General features: G+C 35.4%; 1 protein-coding gene across 16 annotated transcripts in view; it reads right to left on the reverse strand.

Moving 5' to 3' along the window:
• Positions 1-22,945, reverse strand: part of znf385b (zinc finger protein 385B) — a 300,195-nt gene that overhangs the window by 141,312 nt on the left and 135,938 nt on the right. For 3 of the 16 annotated variants that reach the window (XR_012384885.1, XR_012384887.1, XM_021478616.3), the window contains exon 1: positions 3,394-3,523. The exons of the other annotated variants lie outside the window; for them this stretch is intronic. Coding sequence is in view for 1 of the 3 variants with exons in the window: in XM_021478616.3 (XP_021334291.1) it covers positions 3,394-3,478 (85 nt within the window). In the remaining 2 variants the exon portion in view is untranslated. Of the gene's footprint in view, positions 1-3,393; positions 3,524-22,945 lie in introns of those variants that run through there. 16 annotated transcript variants of the gene reach the window in all.

Raw genomic sequence — 22,945 nt, forward strand, 5'->3', positions numbered from 1 at the left:
AGACAGGATAATGGGTGGATCAAGGGTGGAGAACAATGTTGGTTGGGTAAGTTACTTCAAAAAAATGTATTCATAATTAATTACTTTATTACAATTGTATTTAAATTACCTAACTTACTAAATTGTCTGGAAAGTAACTTAGTACTCAATTAGTAACTGAATATGTATAGACAAAAACAATTAAACTCTTAAACCTTTAGAATTTAGGCAAACAGGAACTTTTAGTTGCGTTTAAAACAAAACAATGAAACATATTTAATCTGTGTATAAAAACACTAAACATTTTAAATGAATGACGCCATAATTCATACGCACCATATATTAATACACATTTCTAAACACTTCATTGTTTCTGAAGAACGTGCAAATGTTGGACAAATCTAACAGTCTTTAATTGAAAAATTATAAACTAGATTTAAAATTATACAAGTTTATATTAGTGCTGGGCAAATATGAATCATGATTAATCACATCCAAAATAAAGGTTTGTTTTGATATAAGTGCGTTTACTGTGTATATTTAGTATGTTTATAAAAATACAGACAGATATACACACATTTCAGAAAATGTTTAACTATAGATAGAATGATTAATAATAATAATAATATTAATAATTCCTTACATTTATATAGTGCATTTCTGGACACAAATCGCTTTACACTTTGGGGGGAATCTTCTCATCCACCACCAGTGTGCAGCATCCACCTGGATGACGCGATGGCAGCCATATTGCGCCAGACTGCACACCACACACCAGCTGAATGATGGAGAGGAGACAGAGTGATCAAGCTGATTATGATATGTGGATGTTCTTTTTTAAAATTTTATTTATTATTGTTTTTTTTTTTACCTTTAATTGAAAAAGGACAGTGGAGATTTCAGACAGGAAAGTACTGGGAGCAGAGAGAAGGAAAGGATTTGCGAAGGACCTCGAGCCAAGAATCGATCTCGGGTCACCGTGAGCACCATGGTGTTCTACGTCGGTGCAGTTAATCACTTGGCTATTGGCGCCAACATGATATGTAGATGGTTAGGAGGCCATGATGGGCAGAGGCCAGTGGGCGAATTTGTCAAGGATGCCAGGGTTAAACCCCTACTCTTTTTTTGAAGGACAATCTCGGATTATTGACGACCACAGAGAGTGAGGACCTTAATGTCTCATCAGAAAGACTGCACCCACTGAGCAGTTTAGAGTACCCTTCACTATACTGGGGCATTAGGACTGCAGGTTGAGCGCCCCCTCTGGCCTCACTAACACCACTTCCGGCAGCAACCTAGCTTTCCTATGTGGTGTCCCATCCACGTACTGACCAGGCGCAGCCCTGATTTTGCTTTAGCGGGCGACCATGTGAGAGTTGATACTTACAGTTGTAAATTGTTAATTTAACATTGCGATATTTTTTTTTATATATTGTGACATGAATGTTATTTCACCAGATCACTAGAATATCTCTATTTGGAAGGAATTTATAATGTTAAAACAATTGGGATGATTCTGCAGTGGCAGGGCATCTCCATAAAATCTAATAAACAATTTATAACATTTTTGGTGTCCCCTGACACATTTTTGTTGCTGTTTGTGCTATTAGCAGTGCATTTCTGTACATGCATGTGTTTAGTCAGAGATTGATGAATTAATGTTTACTATTTGCATCTGCATAAAATCTAATGAACAATTTATAAACTTTTTGGGGTCCCCTGACACATTTTCATTGTGGTCTGTGCTATTTGTTGTGTGCTTCTACATTTGCATGTGTTGTTTGTATTTACACTCATAATCTATAAATACATTCAGGAAAAAGATACAATTAAAATAAAGTGTTTTATCGTGTCCCGAATCCAACACAATTCAAATACAGTTACTGAATGATAAAATTTTAATAATTCAATACAATTAATTGTACTTAAGGTTACAAATGGTACAATTTATTATACCTGATACAATCACATGCATCAAAAACAAACTCTCAACATATAAACTCTACATTGCATATATCTTGCGATGTGACTATTGCAAATGATCACATTGTGATATTGATGCTGAAACTATATATTAAGCAGCCCTAATCTATATGATACAAATAATTTATAGAATTAATTAACTATGTGACAAAATTAGTTTTTGTTTTGTTTCTATGTATGTCTACAGCTATGTTTCAATCCAAAAATGTGAATGAACTTTATGCGCAAAACTGGAATATCACATAAAAGACGTGTTAATAAAGCAGCGTTTCCATCCAACAAGTCGAAGTGAAAAAAAAAGCCACTTCCTGATTATCTGGCACCAAACATCAACAGTAAAAATGTAATTTGCTGCAGTAGGAGAAGCTGCGTCAATCTTTTCTTCATGTAATAAATTACATGCACCTTAGAAGGCAATCCTGACACGCAGTGAACGCGAGGTGGCGTTTAAAGGTGTCAGACATAGAACACAGACGCTCTTGATTCTGGAGGTCATTAATAATAGAACTACACTAATACTTAAACGGTAAGGCATTTTAGAATGACCAAATCAACATTTCAGATGTTTTACAATATGCTATGCCTGCTGGTTTGTCCATTTACACACATTTTTATCATCACATGATCTCATAGCAAGATCACATGACTTTTTTTAATTTACATACTGGAATTTGTTCAGTAAAAGTGTTTTCATCATAGTTTATGTGCATCTTTTCTTATCGAATAAAAAGTTTATCCTACTAAGTTATGCGCATACATTTTTATGAGCATTTTCAAAATGTATGCACATCATGGCGTTTCCATCAATAATTTTTTATGCGCATATCCAAAATGCACATGAAATTAGGTGGATGGAAACGTAGCTTATGTTTGTGTAACACATATACACAACAATAATATATATAACAGACAAGTCAAAACAAACTTTTATTTTGGATGCGATTAATTACAATTAATCTTAGCCCAGCACTAATTAATATGCAAATCATCTGAATAACAAAAATACACATAAAATTACTCTGCATCTCTGTGTTTACCCTGTTTTGTCATTAACTAATTACTCAATGTTGTTTTTCTTAAGCTTATCCAGTTGTGTTGATAAATAATACAAGTTCTTCTTTTGTTAAAAAACTACTCGACAGAAGTGCAATACAGTAACTGTAATGAAATTACCTAGAAATGAAAAGTAATCCCATACTTTTTTTCCAGTGTAATTTAATTACAGTACCTAATTACTTTGTAACTAAAAACCCCAACACTGCAGAGAACAAAACGTCAAAAACCCCTCCTACTTTCACACAACCTCCTTTTTGAAGTGCAAAAGGTTTAGTTTCAAGCACGTTCATAGGTCACTCAGACATACCAAACATATTATTTTAGCGCCTTAGATTAGGTTGCAGAGGTAATAAAGGTTACAGTGAGCTGACAAACCTGCGAAAGCAGAGGCAATTTCCGTCTCCTCCTTTGTGGAAATGCACTTCGGAGAACAAAGGTTCGCGATTCTCCCAACGCCCATCACGACAAATATTACCAGCGATGTCCACAGAGTCCAGGAGGTTATGAGGGTGACGCTCCCTCCCGTCCTGGACGTGCGGATGTGATTTACAGGGACAGAGACAGCGGCATCTGTTTGCAACATTTCAGCAACTGGAAGTTTGTCTCCTTCTCTGGTTACAGTGCTGGATTGAGAGGCCTTACAAGCGCTGATCACTTAGCAGACTGCCTCCATTACGTGCTCAATACTACTCTAACCTTTCTCTGTTTACAACAACATGCAAAGCTAAGGGGGAACTATAAATATATCAAGCGCATCAAGGATTCTTTCCGTTGACAGCACAATGCAGTCTTGAATTCAGAGCATTGCGTAGTGTTAAAGGTGAAGCGTGTTGTTTCTGTCCCAGAAATTAATTGCTTAAAGGGAGAGTTCACTCCAAAAACATTGAAATGCTTTCAAATTCTTTCTGCCTCATGTCTTTAAGACTTTCGTAACACAAATTGAGATGCAGCGATTTTAATGACACCGCTTAGTGATTTTATTTTTCACATGACTTGAATTTGAAAGCTTGACTGATGTGAATTTATTGCATGATGTTTTAGAGAGATTTCAATCTCTCAGTTTTAATTAAAATAAGTTTAATCATCACTCAAAAAATTACTTTTGCGGCTTGTTTAAACTTTTTTAAACGGGTTTAAGTTTTTAAAGTTGTTTTTGAGACAATCTACTTCAGGGGTGTTCAAACTCATTTCTGGACAACTGGTTTCCTGCAGATTTTAGCTCCGACTTGCCTCAACACACCTACAAGGATGTTTCTAGAAAGTCTAGTAGGGGCTTAATTAGCTAACCCAGGTGTGTCTGATTGGGGTTGGAACTAAGCTTTGCAGGGCACCGGCCCTCCAGGACCGAGTTTGGACACCCCTGACCTACTTGGTTTATGTTGAATTCACTTAAATTTGTAAGAACTTTCATTTTGATTAAGTTAAACCAGAGTGCCTTCAAACCTGTTGATTGATTGTTTGTTTTGTTCCGAAATAGGGATTGAAATTGTTACAATGTTTATTTTTGTTCTTGGTGCAGTTTGCTTACACACAGCAAAGCTTCTAAACGGACTAATATAGTTAAAACAAGTACTGTGCAAGTAAACTCTCCTTATGTTGGTAAGAGTTTCAGGGTTAATTTGTCCCATGGATTCTGCTCAGCTGTCATACGTGGTTATTTTAAATTATGATTATGAGCAATATATATATATATATATATAAAGTGAAAAGGTGCACTTTAGTTTTGACACCCACAAACACAGTCAGAGAGGTAAGATTGTCTATTGTCAAGGGTTGTAAAAATCGACTCATTAAATCAATCAATCTATTAAAAATACTTTGGCTAGAATTATGCATTACAGGCTTAAATTATATAGAGAAATACTAGTTGAACGGAGACTGAAGTCAGATCATGAAGCAGATCTTTCTTTTTTTTGAGGTGTCAGTGCAGAAATTAAAAAAATAATAGACCTAATACAAAATATTCTGAGATTAAAATATGGAAAAAATATCAGATCATAATTTCAGTCAATATTTTAAATGGATAAACAGCTCTGTTCATAGACATGGGTCGTCAGTGTTGCATTTATAAATTTTCTGCAATGAAGGTTTTGTTTTCATTTCACCGCGATGAGAGCACAGCTTGCGTGTGTGGATTATAGTGGTCTGCTAACATATGACAAAAATAGGTTTGTAAGCAACTCGAGAACTTTTTAAATCTGGAAACGGTGAAATCCAGATTTGCCACTAGTCTACTTTTAAAAAAAAAAGACGTGGTTCCAATTCGTGTTGATTTTCTTGTCTCTACAGATTTGGTAAGTGTGTGATCAGTGTTCTCTGTTTGTTTATGGTAAAATTAGTTAGTATTGTCAGCAGTACTCTTTACTCTTTACTCATGAAACTCCCCTTTTCATGCAAACCCTTCCCTGTTTCGCTGCAGAACACTCCCACCTAAACAAAGCTGGACTCACCCACTTTCCTGAATTCTTTCAAATTGAAGGTCTGAAAACACCCAGCTGAGATGGGGGTTTTTTATGGCCCTTTAATATTTCAGTATGCTTTCACTTTTGTATTCGACACGAAACGCACATTTACCAGTAGAAATGACATCCCGCCATACTCATAATTCTCCCTTCATTTAGCCGTATATATGGATATTGGCCTACATAACTGTAATGCACTGTGATATAGCCTGGTTCGTTAGTTCGTTGGATCACATTGCTTTCTCACTACAATCGATACGCTCCAGTATTTTTTTCGCACAATTGCGGGATTCACATATGCTAAACAAACCGTGCTAACTTGGCAAACGAGACAGGTTCCAAAGCAATCTCTAGGTGTGAAAGCACCCTTAATCAATTTGTGTTGGGACAACAAAGAAATTGTGCGGATCCCAGCATTTTTTACAGTAATGTTTTAAACAAATAATTATTTTATGGATAGGGCTGGGCGATATGACAAAAATCTTGATTATTCTTTTTCATAATGAACAATAATGATATGTATTTCAATATCAGTTGTTAATGCTTCCAGATTTAAAAGAGTATCCCAACAATGACTGAAGTCACAAAAATGAGAGAGTCTATTAAATAGCATAACTTATTTTCGGTGACCAATAATTTTTGGCGGCCAAAAATTTGGTACATTTCTAAAATCAACACACTTCTAGATTCCCATTGTTGTATGTATCTGCTCTGTGATTGGCTCTTAGAGCAATATAGAGTAAAAAAGTCCAGAGCTTATCATTGTTATCCACATATAGCTTATTGCGATTAGATATAATATCGTTCATTGGCCCAGCCCTACTTATGGGTGTGATTAAATAAGGGTGCGTAAATGATGACAGAAATGTATTATTCCAGATTATATACAGTTTTCACTTTTTATTTTTAACCTAATATGTCTATTTCATTATATTAATCAAAAGCACGTTAAAATGACAAACTTAAAATTAAATTATTCACACTCATAACACACACTGTTTATTTTCTGTTTAACGGAGAGAAGATATAGGCAGGTTAGGGTAATTAGGCAAGTTATTGTATAATGATTGTTTGTTCTGTAGACTATTGAGAAGAAATAAAGCTTAAAGGGGCTAATATTTTTACCTTAAAATGGTGTTTAAAACTTAACTGCTTTTATGTTATATTATTATTTATTTATATTATTATTTATTATTTATATTTTATACTTTCTCCAGAAGAAAAAAATATTATCAGACGGACTGTGAAAATTCTCTTGCTCTGTTAAACATCATTTGGGAAATATAAATAAATAAATAAATGTATTAAATAGGCAGCTAATAATTTAAACTAACAGCATATAAAAAGATTACTTTTCACTTGCTTTGCTTTCACTGTATAAACCAAAACAGTACAAGATGAATCTTTTGTCTTCCAAAAAAGGAAGAAAAACATAGTGTCAGTAGTCCAGCGTTCACTGAAATGCATCCTTGGAAGTGCACAAAGACCATCGGTCCCATTTGTCATTTTATGATTCAGAGTGCTCACAAATAAAGTCTGTGCTCACAGTGTGCATTTGCAGTGCTTTCCTGTCCTTCGCACACTGTTGCAGACTTTACGGGTGACTATTACCCAACAACCCATGTGGTAAAATATAGGATCGTGAGCGCTGAGGGTGCCATTCGGGACATTTTGTAAACTGCTCCATTTCACCTTGGTGCTGTCAAAGACATTCATTTGAGAACTGCTGCCCTAAGCGCTTGTTTGGCCTGTTGTCATTGTGCAGGGTAATACAGCATGTGTGAGTGGTCAGGAAGCGCAGTAAATAATGACTTTCTCTATAAGGACGCTGTCAGACTCAAAGAGTGTAAATAATCTTTTTTTTTTTTTTCTTTTCTCTGCTTGGCCAAAAGGGAGTACAGAGGATAAAGGCACACAGCATGAATCGCTTTGTGTTTTCATACAGGGAGTCAATTGCTTCAGATGGCCATAATCTGTTTTATAATATCCAGATTTCAGCTGCCTTTTCCCAGAAGATGGATCAATACGCTTAAAAATAAACAAATGAAAAAAAGAGCATATATCTTAGAACTGAAATGGGAAAAAATGCTTGCCAGACAAAATAAAAGTGTCCCAGAAGTGTATGGAAATGTTCTCACTCACGCATAAAACAATGCAATGCAGGCAAACACCAGCCATAAAACTACACTGTTACATTTAGTTTTTGCAAAAAATTAAAAATTATAGAATATATTAATAAATTTAACTAAATATAAATAAATTAAACACAGAAAGACTGAAGTATTTTTTTTATAAACTTTGTTTCTTGTTGTTTACGCTTTAGAATATTTATATTTGCACTGTAATATCTTTAAATCCAGATTAAAGACACATAAAAACACAAATGCATAACTTTGAAATCCAAATGCTCTATAGGATTGTTAGGCAGCATTAACCAGGGCAACCCGAGCCGGAAACACTTCCCAAAGGCACAAGAACTTGAACGTCAACTAAGTTCATGTTAGGGCTCATTCACACCAAACAAGCATTTGCTTCTAAAAGTGCCTGAAGCTTCGGACTCATTTGCAAAAAAGAACTCAGCATTAAGCATGACAAGGGTATCTGAAAATAATCACTGAGTGCCTTTAAAGAGAAACTTGCAACAAAACCCTACCTTCGATATCTTAATTGGTGCACTGTTGTGGAACTAAGAGTGATAAGCTGCGCTATGAGAAAGTTGAAGATCTTTTAACTTAACACACTAAGGTGGCGCTCACATCTGCAGAGCTTCAAAAGACGCAAGACATGATTCATAGTTCAGTAGAGTGTGGTTTAATTTTCATTGCTGAAAGTTCAACCATTGTAGAGCAAATCCACCGAAGCACAGCTCCACAAGTCCCGATCCAAGCAAGCCAGAGGTGACAGTGGCAGTGACAGAGGAAAAAAAAAACTACACCAATTGACAAAGTGAAGGAAAAAAAAAAAAAAACTTGAGAGAAATTAGGCTCATAATAACAGTCACACACATTTATAAAGTAGGGCTGGGTGATTTGGCCTAAAATTCAAATCTTGATTAATTGAACATTTTAACTCGATTATGATCAATTTATATATTTAACAAATTTTGTACAGTAAATATGCTCACATATTACAAGTGAGAGATTTCTAAACGAATAGTCCAGGGATCACCAAACTTGTTCCTGGAGGGCTGGTCTCCTGCAGATTTTAGCTCCAACCCTAATCAAACACACCTGAACTAGCTAATCAAGGTCTTACTAGGGCTGTTTCTCAATATGCGTTCTACAGCGGTCTTGCGTCCTCGTGTTCTCGTGCAACGTCATCATCAGCTGCCTAAGTTTAGTTCCAATACTCAAGACCGCAAGTACGGAGGATGCGTGAAACTTCCCGGATGCGATCTTGATATCGAGGACGCACTGATGCAGACTTGAGCACCGAACTCGCTCTGGAAGTGCAAGAGGTGGGAAGCGCAGCATTTTATTTAGATTTATTATTAAAGTTCAGAGATATCACTTATTTACCTCAGGAGTTTTCCTAAATGAAACGGTGAAAGTAAACATTAACATGAATATCTTAATAAAGGAATAAACACATTAAGGGTGTTTGTTTGCTGAAAATCGTATAAAAATTTGTTTTATTTATATTGTGCAGAGTATATTTATAATGTTTTTATGCAAAGTATATATTTTGAAGAGGGGGACAACAATAAATCGTTGTATGAGTGCTGTAATGTTTAAATAATTTCCATTTAAAACGCGTGAAGGTCATGTGACCATCAGGAAGAACGCAGCATCCCATTTCTCAAAGGACGCATCTCTGCCATCGCGGTCTCCTGAGTTCGTTCTTCCGAGGACACCTGGCAAGACCGCTCTCCACAAGAACGCAAGTCTGTTCTCTGCGTTCTTCAAATTGAGAAACAGCCTAGGTATACTTGAAACTCCCAAGCAGGTGTGTTGAGGCAAGTTGGAGCTAAACCCTGCAGCGACACCCTCCCTCCAGGAACAAGATTGGTGACCCCTAAAATAGTGCATTGATAAGATAAAAAAAAAAAAAAGATAAAGTTAAATATGAAAAAAAAATTCAAGAAAACACACATTATTTTAGACTGATTATTGCACATCAGTGTTGAACAATTAAAATTAAAACACACATTGCCTAAAATCAAGTTACTTTTTTCTTATAAAAAAGTTAAAATAAATAACTTGCACATTTGAAAACAAAACTATGTGAAATTTTTAATATTAAAATAAAAAGTGGAAAATAAGCAGTATGTCTTCTAAATAAAATAACTCCTGCATATCCTGTAAATAATATTTTAAACAGTGCATTACTTGAATCTTTTGTAAACAAATATTTTATTGTAAATAATAATTTACAAAATTTTATATTAAGTATAGAGTAGCCTTAACAGAGTAGGGTTACATGACTCCATGCATGTTAGGGAAAGTAATTGAAAAAAATTGACCTAGAAAAACGTGATCAATCATGGGTTCTAAATATCGATTTCGATTACTTTTCGATTAATTGCTCAGCCCTACCGTCAAGCATGTGATTGCATTGAAAAACAATAGAAAAGTAGCATCTTAGAAAGGAAAAAATGCTTTCTCTGTTTCTCTTTATCACAAGGTTCACACAATCTTGGATCCAGCCTGTATCCAAAGCAGGTGGTTCTTGTTGTCATTCATGAGTCAAGAGTACAAGACTGATTAATGGAAAGACCCAAATCTCTGCATAGATCCCTTCGGCTAGTCTGAACACCCGCCCAGTGACTTAACCTGCAACTTCTCCATGGCATATGCTCATCTTACTCAAGCCCCCTCAATGTCTTTTAGACTGCAGCTTTTATAACCATTTATGTTTGGCCAGAGGAGAACTGGGTCTCCTGAGTGAGCCTGGCTTCTCTGCTTTTCATACTTTTTTTTAGTCTATGTTAAGCTGCTTTGACATAATCTACAATGTAAAGGCGCGATGGAAATAAAGATGACGTGACTTGACTATTGGTATCAAATCTGCTATAACATCTGCTATAAGAGATTATTCAAATTGTTGTTTTAAAGATGTGCAAGCAATGCACAAATCCAGTGCACAAGCTTTCACAGCAGGGTGAAGACTATTTGAATGCAAATTAAAAGATTATAAAGTTCATGATAATGACACAAAATGGCAAATATTTTAAATATTTATACGTATATTCAGTGAAATTAGTATTATAGAGTGCAGTTTACACATTTATACTACCGGTCAAAAATGGTCAGTAAGATTTTTAAATGTTTTAAAATAAGTTTATTCTGCTCACCAAGGCCACATTTATTTAATCAAAAATACAGTACAGATTGTAAAATTGTGAAATGTTATTGACAATAAAATAACTATTCAAAAGTAGTTCAGAGTTTAATTTAATCATTTATTCCAGCAATTTTAAAGATGGATTTTCAGCTTCATTACTCCAGTCCTCAAAGTCACACGATCCTTCAGAAATCACTCTAATATCAATTGTTATTATTATTATTAATATTATTATTATTATTATTATTATTACTATTATTATTATTAAAATAAATAAATAATAATAATAATAGTCATCAATGCCTAATAATATAAGTATTATTATTGTTATTATATTAATAATATATAATAATATAATAATAATAATAAAATTATGCAATAATGACTGGAGTAGTAATTTCATTTAAAACTACATACAATAAGTAACAAATAAATTTGTAATAAATATTCAACAATTTAACATTGTTTTACATTTAATAAATGTCACCTTGATAAACAGAATAATGTTATTAAAAAAAAAGAAAAAAAAACTGACCTCAAACGTGTGACCAGTAGTGTATATTTTTAAATGTATTAATTTAGCCAACATTTTGTATCCAAAGCAGCTTAAAATGAGGGATTCAACATAAATAAGTAAAAAAAAAAAGTGATTGATCATTCGCTGACCTTATCCCATATCCATTTCTTGGCGTTTCATTTCAGGCTGAGCAATTATGTCTGTTCTTTTACTCGAGCTTTATCAATAGATCATTTGCTTCATTTCATACTCCATTGGCACATTAAAGCTGAGTGCATGAAGTGACTTAATTTCTTTGCAATTGTTCTCATAGAATATTCATTGTGAAAACAATACCTGCACCATATAGTGCACGCGTATTCATAGCGCTTCACTTTTTCCACATTCTTTTATGTTACAGCCTTATTCCAATATGGATTAAATTCATTTATATCCTCAACATTCTACACACAATACCCCATAATGTCAATGTGAATTTTTTTTTTTTTTTTAATTGTCGCAAATTTAGTAAAAATAAAAAACTGATGAATCACATGTACAGAAGTATTCACAGCCTTTGCTCAATACTTTGTTGATGCACCTTTGGCAGCAATTACAGCCTCAAGCCTTTTTAAATATGATGCCACATGGCACACCTATCTTTGGGAATTTTTGCCCATTCCTCTTTGCAGTACCTCTCAAGCTCTATCAGGTTGGATGGGAAGCGACGCTGTACAGCCATTTTCAGATCTCTCCTGAGATGTACAATAGGATTTAGGTCTGGGCTCAGGCTGTGCCACTCAAGGACACTGATGTCCTTATTCTCTCCACAGAAGAAAGGTGGAGCTCAGATAGAGTGACCATCGGCTTATTGATCACCTGCCTGACTAAAGCCCTTCTCCCCCTATCACTTAGCTTAGATGGCTGGCCAGCTCTAGAAAGAGGCCTGGTGGTTGCAAACATCTTCCACTTACGGATAATGGAGGCCACTGTGCTCATTGGAACTTTCAGAGCAGCAGAGATTTTTCTGTAACCTTCCTCAGCCTTGTGCCTCAAGACAATCCTGTCTCTGGTCTACAGACAACTCCTTTGTCTTCATGCTTGGTTTGTGCCTTGACATGCACTGTCAACCCTGGGACCTTATATAGACAGGTATATGCCTTTTTAAATCATGTCCAATCAACTGAATTTACCACAGGTGAACTCCAATTAAGCTGCTTACATCTCAAGAATGATCAGTGGAAACAGAATGTACCTGAGCTCAATTTAGAGCTTCACATCAAAGGCTGTGAATACTTCTGTACATGTGATTTTTCAGCTTATTTATTTTTAATAAATTTGCAACAATAAAAAAAAAAATACATTGTCATTATGGGGTATTGTGTGTAGAATTTTGAGGAAATAAATAAACTTAATCCATTTTGGAATAAGGCTGTAACAAAAAACAAAATGTGGAAAAAGTGAAGCGCTACAGTATGAATAGTTTCCGGATGCACTGTGTACATAGAAAATGCACATGCACAAACAAACACAGAAACTTGAAAGCACAAAACTGTGTTTTCAGCAAAGGGAGATACTCTGCTCATAAACTACTTTCACACATGAAAAGCTGCAGTAAACAAAGTAGTTAATAACTCAAACTGTTTGTTTTGTTTTCAAACATTTAATTAATAAAGGCTAATCGGGAACAGAGACAGTTCAGGCATGCAGCATTCAAAACAGAAAAATAAATAAAAAATAAATACCTCATTCCTCATCAAACATAACACACAGCCGTAAGAGCCATACAGTGTGTCTGTGTTTCATTAAGATATCATTAAGCAGACTGGAGGGTGCCAGGCCTTTATACGACCATGTTTAAAGTGTGTGTGTGGTGAAAAACACAAACAATAGAGCCTGTGGCATTGGTGTGCTAATGAATCTGGATGAGGACGGGTTTGTGGAGATCTCCAGTTTGCTAAAGCTGTAAAGGTGGGATTGAGTCAGGCACAGGAACATTAGTGTTAAATCAGCTACAGAGCGCATTGAACCTTGAGAGAATGGCACACTGCACACGTTAATAGACGAGAAAAGGTGGGCTGTGGGTGGCAGATGCAAGACAAGCACACAAGGACAAAGCCGGAAATTTTTAGATAATTCTTTTTTTGAGCTGACAGAAAAATTAAAGGGGAAGTTCACCCAAAAAGAAAAACTCTGTCATCATTTGCTATTTTTGAACCTATGTAGAGCGAGGCAGTGGCGCAGTAGGTAGTGCTGTCGCCTCACAGCAAGAAGGTCGCTGATTCGAACCTCTCCTCAGTTGGCGTTTCTGTGTGGAGTTTGCATGTTCTCCCTGCCTTCGTGTGGGTTTCCTCCGGGTGCTCCGGTTTCCCCCACAGTCCAAAGACATGCGGTACAGGTGAATTGGGTAAGCTAAATTGTCCGTAGTGTATGAGTGTGTGTGGAAGTTTCCCAGAGATGGGTTGTGGCTGGAAGGGCATCCGCTGCGTAAAAACTTGCTGCATAAGTTGGCGGTTCATTCTGCTGTGGCGACCCCGGATTAATAAAGGGGCTAAGCCGACAAGAAAATGAATGAATGAACCTATGTATTATACGGAAAAGTGATGCAGATCCCCAGAAAAAGAGGCATTAGCAAATGTGACCCTGGACCACAATGCTACTGTTTACTACATTATTATGGACTAATAATTAGTCTTAAGCTGCATGGGTATCATAATGGCAATAATTCGCAATCTGCAGAAATGTATAGGGCTACTTTTTCAGAATGTTGCAATTTCCACTGATGTTTTTTTTTAAAGGTTTAATTAACTCAGAAAAATATATATATATATATATGTTTACCTGTTTATTTTAGCATGATAATTAAATAAATAAATGATTTATGTATTTTTTAAATCGCTGATTAAAAAGCATTTTTAAAAAGTTGGTTTAGAAATAATGTTATAGCAGCACTAATCATCTCACATCACATATTTTCCCAGTATCATGCAGCCCTAATTATTAAAAATATGCTATTCACCTTATCCTTTGCCGACAAGCGGGTGCAGCCATTTGAATCTTTTTGGCTCAAGACTTCCAGTCTCATTCACTTCCATTCAGTTTTAGACGTTAAAAACGCTACGCTGCTTGATGTTGCAAACTGATATTTTCTTATTAAATTATTCTATTTGGTCTGTATAGTAATGCAAATAATTGTTTGTAAAGCAAGTAGTTTGACCGTTTTCTGCTGTTTATTATCCCTAGTCATTTCTCCCATAGGCGACTAAATCGGAAGTTCTAACACAATTAAGAAAACAGGCGCACTTCCGCAGTTTAGAATAAGGTCAATACTGGAGCATAATTTGGACACCTTTAAAAGGTTTTTCTTAATTTTTTATTTTTTTAACCATCAGATTTTTTTAACCAAAAAATTCTTAAATGCATAAATCGCAATTTTAAAAGTTTGACCCTTATGACGTATCTGTTCCATACCCACAAATGAGTTTGCAATGATATGAGGATGAGCAAACAATGACTAGGCTTATAAAGTTTCAAAACACAATGCATTCAAAGTACAGCTAAATTTACTTGATCTTTAATGCACCTAGTATATTTAGCCAGAACAGATGTGGTATTGAAAAATAAAAAAATTTTAAAAAATCACAAATGATATGCATTCATTATCTGCACTATATTCTCTTTTTTGATCAATAAAAAACCTCTAGGAATGAGCATTTCAGAGTAGAGTTCAACAATTCTATATACCACAAAAGTCTAAAACTGATTCTCCAAGCTCTGTCAATACTGAAACACTGTCAATAGAAAATGTCAGTAATACATAACTTTATAAAAGCTTCTGCTAAATGACTTAATGTAAACGTAAACGTACAAATAAAACATCTCCTTGAATTCATTCAAGACCCAAAGATCAGAGCTATGCCATCCACACCGATTTTATACATTTTACGTACTCCAACAACCGTCTAATTTGTTTGTGTGTGTTTTTTCATTTGCCTAAAGCAATTTAGAAGGAACACCTGAGACAAAGAGGAACCTCTGAACAATGACATTTTCTTCTGGGAGTGCAGTCATTCAGATTCTACATTCAAAACCTATTCCATATGTTACTTAATAAATTGCAGAGAATAGTTCAGTGCAGTTGTTATAAAATAATAAGTATAAGAATAAACATAATAATAATAATAATAATAATAATAATAATAATAATAATAATAATAATATTATTATTATTATATATTAAGTAGCAGTGATAATAATTATATATTAATAGCAATATTATTTATCATTCATTATTGTTATTATCATTATTATTATTATTGTTATTGTTGTTGTTATTATTATCATTTTTATAATAAATATTATTTTGTAGTAGTATTATTAATAATTGTATATTAATATCATTATTAGTTATATTAATATTATATATATTATATATATTACTACTTATAGTAATAATAATAATAATAATAATAATAATAATAAGAAATAATAATAATAATAATAGATAAATTAAATAATAAATGATAAATATTAAGATATTATTTAAACATTCCAAGGCCACCTACTAGTTATAACTTATTTTAATAATAATAACAACAACAACAACAACAACAACAACAACAACAACACTACTTCTACTACTACTACTACAACTAATAATAATAAAAAAATATTAATAACAACAACAACATTACTATTATTATTAGTATTACAATTATGTAGTAAGAATAATTTAATAAGGATAATAACATTATTATTTATCAATTATTATTGTTATTATTATTATTATTATTATTATTATTATTCAGTAGCAGTAATAATAATAATTATATATGAATAACATTATTAATAATAATAATAATAATAATAATAATAATAATAATAATAATAATAAATGTAATTGTCACCTACTAGCTATTATTTGTAATCTTACATGTTTTCCAGATTTATGAATTCATGTTCTGTATTTACAGAGTCTGGGGTGGTTCTCATTATAAGAAAAGGCAAAGTGAGTTGAACTAAAACTCAAGCTGCCCTGTGAGTCTGCAAACCAGGCAAATCGGCGGTGATCTGATATTTGACATGTCTCACGTCCGGAACACACAGGGAAAACCTTTCGGCTTCCCAATTTCACACCGTTCAGAATTAAACAATATTTTATGGCTTTCTCTCCGGGCATTAGATCAGGTTGACAAGCACTACAAAGATTCCACTGGGGGAAGTTCACATTTTCCCAATTTGTGGATTCATTCTCTGCCGTCTTCACGCTCTTGGACGCATCACACGCTGGGAATCTCTACAGCCGGGACACAAATATTTCACTCAACGTGGCTGGCCGCCTGCAACCAGCTCGTAAATCAAACGCGCTCGTGAGACAATAAAAAACCTACTTAAGAGAGTCCAAATGAAAGATGTTAGACACATTGCACTAATGAACTCCAGCGTGCAGATTTGCGTACCTCCAATCCCAGGACCGCTCTGTGCTCTAACGCGATTCTTCTGCACATCAAAACACACGCTGGAATGTGAACTGCCTGTTCTGTCTCAAACCCGATCCTCTTTCATCCCCTTCGCTCTCTATGGCTATCTTTATCTCTGTTCCCTTGACCTCTACTGAATCTTCCAGAGTCCTTCAGCCCTCTTTGTTTCTCCTTAAACGTCTTTATTTTAGGATGTTATCTCGCAGAGAGCTCCTTCGCATGCCAGTGGAGCGCTGATTGAATTACTGCTCGGGTATTGGTTGTTTGTCATCGCCATCTGAGCTGCAGTCCCACGGTGACTGCAATGATCACTTGTGTCAGGTGTGGCACAACTGCTTAATCCTGCTGTGATTCCTTCAGGCTGGGACCGGGGCCAAATCCTAGTCCAATCCTGGCCCTCAGGCTGAGAAAACATGGGGCATTCAATTCAATTCAATTCAAGTTTACCTGTTTAGTGCTTTTCATAATAATTATCCTTCCAAAGCAGCTTCACAAAAGGTGCATGTTATTGCATTACAGCCAAAATCCAAAAACAAGTTAAGAAGTTGTGTAAAGGGTTGGCAGTATATAAACCTAGTTAACCTGCAGTTATACAGTATATCAGGGCTGGCCAATGCTGTTCCTGGAGAGCCACTTTCCTGCAGATTTCAGTTGCTACCCATATCAAACACACCTGAACCAATTAATTAGGACCTGAACACCACCTGATAATTACAGGCAGGTGTGTTTGATATGGGTTGCAACTGAAATCTGCAGGAAGGTGGCTCTCCAGAAACAGGGTTGGCCACCCCTGCAGTATAGTGTCTTTTCACAGTTCACACAACAATTAAAATGTACACACTATTTACTATTTAGTGGTTAGTTGTAAAGTGCAATGATTACTTGTTTTAAGTGTAGCAAAACTGCCTAATCATGATGTGATTTTTTCAGGCTGAGGCCAAATAATAGCCCAATCCTGGCCCTCAGGCTGTTGAAACATGCGGCATTCAATTCATATTACTTGTATAGCGTTTTAAACAACACAGGCTCATTCTGAAAACGTACCCAGGGGTGACGAGCCACTGGACAAACTGTTAACAGCAGAAAAGCCATCCACATGAAGATAAATGTAGCTGGTGAGTGTAAAAAGGAACAGCGTCATACCGCCCCGTAGCGTTCGTTTTAAAGACAAAATGCAGCCATATGTACCTCTGGCTACATAATTTGCGATCTCCAGAAATGTAAATGGGGGCACGTTTTCAGAATGAGCCTGTGTTGGACAAGGGTATACTAAAATGGATATTTTATGATTGCAAAAAAGTTATAACAGGAAAGGTTTGCGTATACTGTACATCAGAACTTTGTCAAACAATCTGCAAAAATGACAAAAACTAACAAATTATCTAATAAACATAAAAAAACTGTTAAATTATGCATTATGCATACCAGCTAAGTTGGAACACTTTTAAATGTGTATAGAGATGTTATTTTAGTTGTCAGGTAATGAACGCATAATATTCATGTGCAAAAATGGCTCTGTTTCTGAAACCATATCCTATATTTTTACCATAGGAGTCAGCGAGCAAAGTATCTGATAACAAAACAGCATCGTCACTTTTCTTCATAGCGGACACAGTTCTGAGGTCTGAAGTTTCAGTACGTTTCAAAGAACAATAAACTCTTTTTATCTTTAAAGATCAAGAAAAAATTTAATCCCTCATGGTATCCCCCTAATAGATTCCCATCTCATTTCTGAGCTCCTCTGTAAATTATTTCTGACGGTCTGAAAATAATGACTTGCTGCATTTATTTGTATTCATACCGAATACCACCAGCCCTGTCGAAATCTGAATGAGGTTAAAGGAAGTCCATAAGTTGAGCTTTATTGACAACATCTGTGGCATGCACTACCATTCAACAGGCTGATTAACGTCCCTTATACCTACAAAAGCTGCATTGACAGCTGAAGGACGTCAAAAGTAACTATTAACTATTTTTCATATATTTTATATAAGTGCTGTTTAACCTACAGAAGAGACCATTTTCAACATTTCTTAAACATAATAGTTATAATAACTAATTCCTAATAACTAATGTATTTTGTCTTTGCCATCTGACAAAATATTTTATTTAAGGATATTGCTATTGATAGTACTCAGCTTAAAAAGCAATTCAAACGTTTAACTGATTTAGCATGCTGGGTTAATAGGCCAGCCATTGAACAACAGTGGTTTGTTTAGGAGCCAAGAAAAAATATAACTTGTTAAGGGGGCTAATACAGACCATAGCAGACCATGTTTTAAACTTTTCTAAAAAACAAATTTCAGCCAATCTGAAAGAAATATGGCTTTCTCTAAAAGAAAAAAAAAAATTTTACAAAAGAAATTACCGTGAAAAACTACTTTATTAAACAACACTTGAGAGATATTAATTACAACAGAGTTGGGTAAGTTACTTAAAAAAAAGTAATTAATTACAAATTACTGACTACTACTGGACAATTGTAATTTAATTACATTACTAACTACTTCATGTGAAAAGTAAACAGTAAGTACTAAGTAGTTACTAAGTACTTTACTTTGAAGTTACTTTTAAAACATCCTTGGCAAGACTTTGTAGACTTTGTTCAAGTGCTTGAACAAGTTACTGATCGAGTTAAAAGCAGTTGAAAGATCTTTAGAGACTGTCCTGCATTTCACAGCCAATCTTATCAACAGCTTTTTCCGCTCACGTTCTCTGGCAATTTAAAAGTGCATGCTCATGAATACAGTAAAGTGCGCTTAAAATACAGTAACGCTTTACTGTGGAACCTGTTACAGCCAAATCTGAACTACACAGTTTCAGTTTACAATAATCTTCTGTGTGAAGCTGCTTTGACACAATCTACATTGTAAAATCGCTATACAAATAAAGATGAATTGAATTAAATAGTTTCACAAATTCAGGGGTAAAAATGTTGTCTTCAGCTGTATTTAATTAAAAATATAATAAAAACATGAATATACTGGATTATAATACATATTATCTTTAAAAAAATAAATACTTTTTTTGTTGTATTGGAGTGTACTTACAGTGCTCAGCATAACCGAGAACACCCCATTTTGAAAATTAATATTTTGATCTATGCATTTCTCAGTGAATATAGGCAATGAATATATAGTCACCAAACATATTTGGAAATTAAAAAATACAATTAAAATTAAGTAAAATATTGCAAAAAAAAAAAAAATTATAGCCTACAAAATTTTAACTAATTTTTTATTTTATTTTTTTGCTTCTCTTGATCTTTTTAAAATTTGTATTTAATATTTTTACATAACATATACATTTGGCTATACAGTACTAATTTCTTACCCGTTATTAAGTTATTTTGTTAGAAAAGCTCCAGATTTGGCTTCAGTACTGACTAATCTAATGTATATGCACAAATATAATATTGCAGAGCTTACTATTAAATATATGAATTTAAAAGAGAGCTTTGTAACGGGTGTACTTATATATGCTGCTACCATCTTAGTTTATTACAATTTACCTATAGCACCAGTCTTTGGACTGTGGGGAAAACCGGAGCACCCGGAAGAAACCCATGCCAACACAGGGAGAACATGCAAACTCCACACAGAAATGCCTACTGACACAGCCGGGGCTCAAACCAGCAACCTTCTTGCTGTGAGGTGATTGTGCTACCCACTGTGCCACTGTGACACTTCTGTTAAACACAAAAGAAGATATTTTGAAAAGTGTTGGAAACCTGTAACCATTGACTTTAATAGTATTTTTTTTCTACTATAGAAGTCAATGATTACAGGTTTTCAGCTTTCTTCAAAATGTCATCTACAGTGTTAAACAGGATAAAGAATCCCCTAAAGATGTATAACACTAAATAGTAAGTAAACAGTGAGTACATTTTATTTTTAGTGAACTATCCTTTTAAAATGATACATTTATTATGCACCATGTCTTTTTTAAAACCCACATTTCAACATTCACCCTCAAGCCCAGACCTCAGCTGTAAGTCCATTACTCCAAACACAATTTCTGTTTGTTTTCACAACCGGACGAATGACTTATTTACCATAGCAAACAAAGCTAGTACAGCACCTGAAACTCCGATTCAGTAGCAGAAAGCGGAATCTCACAGCTCTAATACTGTACACATCTGAAGCTTTTGAAGTAAGAATATCAAATACGTTTAAACGTCTCGCTACATCAGTGCCGCCTGTGCACCAGAGGCCTGCTGGGAAACTCTCTGAAGAACAGCAGCTACGGGCCCCCATCATAAGCCCACTAAAATGCCTCAAGAGTGAATGGCGCTCAATTTACTCATTCCGACTGCATTTAATTATTCTTGTAGAGTTAACTTATTCAATAATTGGCTCTGAAACGTGTCAGTCCACCCAGCTGCTATCCAGAGACTTCTCAGGGAGAATTTCGCTTGCTAGCGTTGGAAGGGCGACACCATCAGAGGAAGCTCATCAAAAATAGATTACAGGGGCTTCATATCAAGTCTTTTCCAAATAAAGACTCAAGCATACGCATTGAGCAGTCTATCGCAGTGATTCCCTCAGAGCAGAACCATGTCTTCTTACGCATTGCCAGTTTTAAAAATTAGGTTGCATCTCTCAGGGTAATTTGCATACGCTTATCTTCGCTCGTGAGCATGAAGAACACGTAATGAGCGGCGTATGTGGCCAGTCGTAGTCTGGAGGAGCATATGAGGCCAGTCAAAGTCAAGGATTTACCTCCTGTTCGTGAAGAGCTGGGCGTACTTCAGTGCACAATGGACAGGACAGGCTGTCGTTTTCCATCTGGACTTTTCTCCTGAATCTTCCAGCAAGATGTCCTTCATGCTAATCTTCTTTCTTTCCAATTCCCTCTCCACTCGACCACTCCATTACAGCCTTGAGACTCCAACTAGTGCTCTGCAATATCCAGGAGCCGCTTGCACCAGCAGTGCGTAACTTAAAATTAGTTATAACTTGCTAAGTTACCACTTACAGACTACTACATGTTTTTGTGTTGCACCATTGAAATTTGAAGGTTGAACATTGAAGTTTAAACTCTATGTTCTAACGATAGAACAAAATAGATCTCAGCAAAATTAGATTACATTGATGATATTGAAACTAGGACTGCACAATATATAGTTTCAGCGTCGATATTGCAAATTGATCATGTGCAATAGTCACGTCGCAGGATATGCAGTGTTGAGTCTTTATTGAAGTTTGCATTTGTTTTTGAGGCCTGTGACTGTGTGAGGACTTTAAAAGCATTCAGGTACATGCAATTGATCTATTTGTAACTTCATTAAAGCACACCTATGAGGAATATCATCTTCTGGGAGCTGTTTGGACAGAATTGTGTGTAGGGATAGTGTATTTACTGTCTTATTGGGGTGATAAAAGGACAATAAGGGCATACTCACACTATGTACAGTTGCCTTGAACCGGATCGAAGCACGCTTGCCTCCCCTTCCGTCTCCCCCGACAGCCCGCGCTCACATTACATTCGGGCCTGGGCATGCTAACGTCATCAATGATGCGCTGTTCAGTAAGCACTCTAGCTCAGCACAGAGGAGATTTCTTTAGTTATATTGTTTTAGCCGTTTGGGATGCGGTGACATGCATTAAAATATTTCGCAGAACAGATTAGCTAATTTTGATGCTCATAAGCAACCATAAAGTAAACGTGTTGCAGGTAATATGAGGTTTGCTAAAGGTGCAGCTGATGTGCAGAGAGGGGTTTGCGTCTTTGATAATCTACGACAGTTTTCGCTCATTGAACAGTAAAAATGATTAATAAATCCATATCAAACAGTCCCTTAAAAGTCATGTTTCATCTTGCGTTTTGGGCTTAGGCGGGCTTTGCACTCACACTACAAGCGTACCGTCCCAAAGCCCAGGTGAACCGCACTAAGGCTCACCTCCTCCATCCATGCCAGGGCCGGCCAAGTGAACCGTGCCTGAGCCTGATTCATAGCACTTACACATCTCAAACAATCCAGGAAATGGACCTGGGCACGGTTCGGATAGCATAGTGTGAGTACGCTCTAAGTGTCTTTTTTAAACTTTCTGAGGCTAAAATAGGATTCAAATCTCTCCCATTTTGAGTCCCACTGCAACGTGATGTAGGAGTGTGGTTTCCCCACCTACCAAAATAATTGACGTAGTAACCTGTATAATCATGTTAACAAGACAGGACATGCGTAAAGCAACTGGGATTAAAAG

This window comes from Danio rerio, chromosome 9, assembly GCF_049306965.1.
Source record: "Danio rerio strain Tuebingen ecotype United States chromosome 9, GRCz12tu, whole genome shotgun sequence".
Classification (NCBI taxonomy): Eukaryota; Metazoa; Chordata; class Actinopteri; order Cypriniformes; family Danionidae; genus Danio; species Danio rerio.